This window comes from Tribolium madens, unplaced genomic scaffold (genome assembly GCF_015345945.1).
Source record: "Tribolium madens isolate multiple individuals breed KSU strain unplaced genomic scaffold, Tmad_KSU_1.1 Scaffold_11;HRSCAF=98;Tcas5.2_LG3b, whole genome shotgun sequence".
Classification (NCBI taxonomy): domain Eukaryota; kingdom Metazoa; phylum Arthropoda; class Insecta; order Coleoptera; family Tenebrionidae; genus Tribolium; species Tribolium madens.
The window spans coordinates 6,852,796-6,858,361 of record NW_025400975.1 but is presented as its reverse complement, the minus strand read 5'-3'; the positions used below and the strand labels follow the sequence as shown (position 1 = coordinate 6,858,361).

Genomic DNA, 5,566 nt, shown 5'->3' with positions numbered 1-5,566 from the left:
AATTTACGATTCAAGTTTGATTTTCGAGCAAATTTTACGAGAAAAAATGCACTTTTAATCAAAATTTTACGAAAATAAGTGAGTTTTTTGCTTAAAACGAGCTAAGACGTATCAAAAGTAATGTCATTTTTGATCAGTTTGAGCAAATTTTTGCTCAATAATTGAGCTTGTAAGAGGAATGACGTGTTTAAACATTCACAAAAAAACAAAAAGAAAACATTTCTGACGCGAATATGGAATTTTTAGGCCCCTTTGAGCGAAATATTGTTAAAATAAATGAGTTTCAGGCTAAAAAACGTGCCCAAAAGTTCGAAAGAAACAAAAATAACTTTATTTTTAACCTGTTTGAACGAAAAGGGCGAATTTTTAGATTATATGTGCGGGTTTTGTAGCCAATTTTATTGAAATTTTGCAAATTGAATGAGTTTTTAGCACTTTGATCTATTTTTTTTTACTGAAAAAAATGAGATGAAAAATGCAATTTTTGCCTCAAAAACAATCATTAACCTTGAAAAAAGGCAAAAATGACATCTATTTTGCTCTAAAAATGTCAAATTTAGCGAAATCTTGCTTAATAATTGAGTTTTTAGTAAAGAAATAAGTTAGTTTCTGGCTCGAAAACAAACTAAAAGTGGTAAAAATCATTTTGGACTTYATACGGTGATTGTTTAGTGAGAGTTTTTGTCAAAAAAAATTCGGGCAAAAAAAATCATTTCAGACCAAAATATGTGAATATTTGCCGAAAACATGAGTTTTCAACACAAAAATGTGCTTAAAAGCCCCAATGAAGCTCAAACGTTTGAAACAAAAGCACAAATGACGCGATTTGTCACCTACTGTGTGATTTGTTTGTCTCGATTTGACTTTTTAGCTTAAAAATGTTTCCATACCCATCTTTCATGTCTGAAAATAGCGTAAAATATGTAAAAACTGTTTCAGCATTCCTAAAATAAACTCCCAAATTAGCTACAATTCCAACATAAACGACGAAGCAATCGACATAGAACACAAAGAGAAAGTCATAAAGTCGACAACGGAGGCAATCCTTGGCCACATAAAAGACTTTCATGAATTACTAATAAACCCGCCCATTGTAAGAGTTTTTTTTTTCTGTTTTTRATTGAAATTTCTTATTTTKTGTTTTTTTTMCAGAAATCATCAATAAATACGAGTGTTGGTYTTTTGGAAACACCTCTCGGCAATACACGTCTTCAAGTYACTAAACTTTTTGCTGCTGTAATAGCCTCAAATAACGCACGATTGGCCCAAGAAATTGTCTCAATGGACACATTTTCCATACTTTTAGACTTGTTTTTTAAATACCCGTGGAACAATTTCCTTCATACTCAAGTGGAAAATTGCCTTATATCCGCTTTGAAYACACACACGTCGGACGAATCTGATGAAAATTCGAATGCCTTAAGTACACACGTAATGCATACATTATTTTTTCGTAAAACTTTTTTTTATTATTTGTTTTTCTAGTTGTTAGTCAAATGTAATGTAATTGAGCGAATTTTGAAAGCTTGGAAAGACAACGACGAGCAACAGTGAGTGAATAAAATTCAAGTGGTTTGTAATTTTTTTATGATTTTTTTTAAGGAAAGCTAATGGAGTACGACAGGGTTATATGGGCCATTTAATAAGCATAATTAACAAAATAGTTGAATTGTGTTCAAATACTTCACTAGGGAAGTATCTAATTGATAATTTACCAGAAATCGCCAAAAGTTTAGACGAATTTAAAGAAACAACATTGAAAGAAACAAATTCCGTTCAAGATACATTATTGGTGAGTTTTTTCACTCTTTTCTAGACGTAAAAAATAATTCTTGTGGTAAATAGGGCGGAGTTTATCCGCATACGTTGCATGAAGAGGGCACCGACTATCCGGGTGTTACGTACAACCAAAACGAGGTGAGTTATTTTGTTGTACGAATTTTTTTTATATTTTCAAATTTTATTTGAAACCCCTTTTTTACGTCCTTAACGAGTCGCACATGTGTATCAATTCGTATTGTTGCCATAGAAACGCACTGAAATATGTACGTAACTATGGCAACGAAAAAAAATCGACATAGCAACCCAGTGGCGGGGATTTTTTTTTGATAAACTTTAGATAGATGATTTTTTTTTTTAGATTTATTGCAATTATCAGACCCACAACCTGACTCCGCACTGCATCGACGGCTATAGCGGTTTCAACGACGATGAATTCAACGACGGCGACGACACTTTACAGTGAGTACCAAAACCCCTCCTCAAAATTTTTTCTCTAGTCCTCGTTTTCCTCAAAATACGCCCTCCAGGTCGATCGACCATCGAACCGATATGAATTTCAGCCTCACCGATGGCGATTTGGCCCAACAACGTGAACTTTTCAAGCAAATGTGTGCCCAAAACATCAATACACTTGACGATGCCGATGATCAAATTTTTGAAGACAGAGATCACACTTTTCAAACGGTTATTGAAAAAGAGGGTCAAAATGACACAGTCTACAGTAGTGATAGTGACGATGATTCACCATCGGGGGTTCCCATGGACGTTGATCGTAAGTTTTGTGTTTATTTACGTCAATTTTTTGTTTTAATAACATTGAAAAAATAGCCTGGCTTTCGCCAAAAGCATCCGAAACCGGTGTCGTCGCCCCCTTGGAAACGGCCGATCCGTGGGGCGGAGTCCCACAAACCAACACCGATCAAATGGGCGATTGGGCCGATTTTAGTTCGGTTAGTTTCGAGGCGAATTTCGATGCCGTTTTCGACAAAAAAACCGTCGAAAACGATCTCAAAGTGGAAAGTATCGAAAAATCAGTCAGTATTGAAACAGTTGCTCAAAAAGAGGAAAAAGAAGCGGGTGATTTGTGCGAAACAAAAGACACACAACCGGTCGCCGAACCGTCCAAGTGAGTCGGTTTAACCGAACCGTTACCATGGAAACAAACACGTTTCTATGGGAACGAATTCGTTTCTATGGTAACAGTTTGTTCAGACAGTTGTTTTCAGTACGTCATCAGTTGAGGGAGACAAGTGTCCAGTAAAATCGCAGGAGGCTTCGCCTCCGGAGAAGAAAGATGTGTGAATAACGCCCCCCTCCCCTACATATCAAACGGGAACTTAATATGTTAGAATGAATGCCATAAAATGATGATAGTGTTTTGTAATCGACACATTTTAATCATTACAGTAAAACTATCTTTCATAATTTTTTAACATGATTATTCATCTAGCAATATTCTAGGATTTGTTGAGAAATGTGGTTATTTAATTTATTGGTTATTTTTTTACTTTTGTTACCTTTGTAAAGAGATMCGTTTGGAAAATGTTGATTCAGGGTTAAATAGTATTAAAGTGTGTATTTAAAATTGCTTATCGCTTAGTATTAATGTGATCGATCTCTTTGCAAAGCGTGCAATATCGATGATAAAYGAGATGATTGAAATAGATTTTGTGCATTTTTGTGTTGATTTTAGCGGCGGTTTTGTTTTGCACAAAGTCTGTTCAGTATTGTGATATAAACCAATCCGATGCAACTTAGAATATTAGTTACTTTATTGTGCCTGTTAATGCAATCAGAACTTAAACCAAATGTAAAAGTGTATTCATCGAAACATGCATATATGTAAATATATACTATATCGTCCCTCTGYAGGGACTCTACTTGAATTTTAGTTTGGACAGTTTATAAAAYTGTACAAAAGTACAAATAGTTTTCATATGTGACCAATATTTTACGTTCTCATTTCACTCACTTTGTTTCGCTACTATAACTTCTGTGATTATAGATTGTGGCTGAATTACGACATAGCACACTTGTACTATTTTTTTTAGCGCATTCGACCCTCATGAACAGTGCCTAGGCATATTGTATATTTTTTAACATCCTCGTACTGTTATTTTGTTTCCAGTGTCTTGGTTCTAATAAAATTTATTGAATTTCAAAACTGGTTTTAATCAATTTTCTACTCATAATTTGATACTTCATTCATTTTATTATTGTTATTTGTAATCAAAAATCAGAAAAGTTTTCGTCTTTGTTAAAAATATTATTAAATATGAAAATTTAATTTGAATCACAATTAATTTCCCTTCATAATTTAATAAATACTTACTGTTGCACTCAAAAGTCTTCACTTTGCAATAAACAAAAAATAAAATGCACTAAACTTTATGGCATCTTTTTCTGCTACCCTTTGTAGCAATTCGCCTCTGCTTCTTACACGGACCTACTGAAAATAAAGAAACACAAAATCAGTTCAATTTTTTATTAAAACAGTTAAAAATATTAAATAAAGTTTAAAAATTGTCAGTTTTTCAAAAAATTTAAGTTATTGTTGACTTACCCTTTAATCCTGATCCTTGAAGCACGATTATCTTCTCCATTTCTTCCATTGGCACTCACTAATCACCGAAATTTTAAAAATCGCGCACTACTAATGTCTATTAGGCACTCGAAAATACACAACACACATTCATTCAGCCACGATTTCACACTGAACGACCAAATAATAAGTAATATTTTATCCGGACAAGTGATTCGTACGAGAGCTTGGCTAAAACTGACTCGTTATTGTAATAATTTCCTCAAAAACGGCACAAAAACTATTTCGTAACAGTTACGGTATAAATGGGAATAATCTCGCTCATTCGTCATGTCACCAAGTAATTCGAGGATATTACCCAATTCCACGTCAGTATTTTTTGTGCCTTTTACACTTATTTACACAACAAACCGATTCGCTTGACATGACGTCAATATGCTCGCATCTGATTGGCTACGGAATAACGTCAAAACACGAACTATTTCTCTCATAAAATTTAAACCAATCAAGTCATTCACGTTTTTTTGTTTCAAATAATTCAGCAAACTTGCATGATTGTGTGCTGAATTATCGCGAATCTGATTTTTGATTTTTTGAAGTGGATTTGGGTAATATTCAAATTACCTTGTGACGTGGCGAATGGGCGGGACTATGTCGCCTCGAACAAAGGCTTTTTTACAAAATGGTTTTTGTGCCGTTTTTGGGAAAATTATTACAATAACAAGTCAGTATTAGCCAAGCTCTCGTACGAATCACTTGTCCGGATAAATTATTATTTATTATTTCGTGGTTCAGTGCGAAATTGTGTAGAAATGGGGGTTGTATTATTAGTGCGTGTTGTGGATTTTCGAGTGCTTAATAGACATTTAGTAGTGCGCGATTTTTAAAATTTCGAGTGATTAGTGAGTGCCAATAGGGAAAATGGAGAAGACAATCGTGTCCGGATTAAAGGGTAAGTTAAAAATAAGTTAATTTTTTAAAAAACTGACACTTTAAATTTTATTCAATATTTTCAACTGCTTTAGTAACACATTGAACTAATTTTGTGTTTCTTTATTTTCAGTAGGTCCGTGTAAGAAGCAGAGTCAAATTGCTACAAAAGGTAGCAGAAAAAGATGCCATAAAGGTTAGTGTTTTTTTATTTATTATAAAGTGAAATGTGTGAATTTGTAATTTTTGAGTGCAACAGTAAGTATTTATTAAATTATAAAGGGAAATTAATTGATTTAGATTAAATAATGT

The 5,566-nt window shown here is 33.6% G+C and overlaps 1 protein-coding gene across 4 annotated transcripts in view; it reads left to right on the top strand.

Annotated features, from left to right (window-relative positions):
• LOC123005754 (serine/threonine-protein phosphatase 6 regulatory subunit 3) overlaps positions 1 to 3,946 on the top strand; it is a 7,967-nt gene extending 4,021 nt beyond the window's left edge. For 3 of the 4 annotated variants that reach the window (XM_044399711.1, XM_044399694.1, XM_044399703.1), the window contains 9 exons: positions 940 to 1,093; positions 1,153 to 1,431; positions 1,486 to 1,550; positions 1,603 to 1,792; positions 1,846 to 1,917; positions 2,141 to 2,241; positions 2,310 to 2,554; positions 2,611 to 2,908; positions 3,009 to 3,946. In XM_044399711.1, coding sequence (XP_044255646.1) covers positions 940 to 1,093; positions 1,153 to 1,431; positions 1,486 to 1,550; positions 1,603 to 1,792; positions 1,846 to 1,917; positions 2,141 to 2,241; positions 2,310 to 2,554; positions 2,611 to 2,908; positions 3,009 to 3,084 — 1,480 coding nt within the window. In that variant the 3' untranslated portion in view covers positions 3,085 to 3,946. The remainder of the gene's footprint in view (positions 1 to 939; positions 1,094 to 1,152; positions 1,432 to 1,485; positions 1,551 to 1,602; positions 1,793 to 1,845; positions 1,918 to 2,140; positions 2,242 to 2,309; positions 2,555 to 2,610; positions 2,909 to 3,008) is intronic. The other variant, XM_044399719.1, reaches the window with a different exon arrangement.
• Positions 3,947 to 5,566: the final 1,620 nt, after the last annotated feature.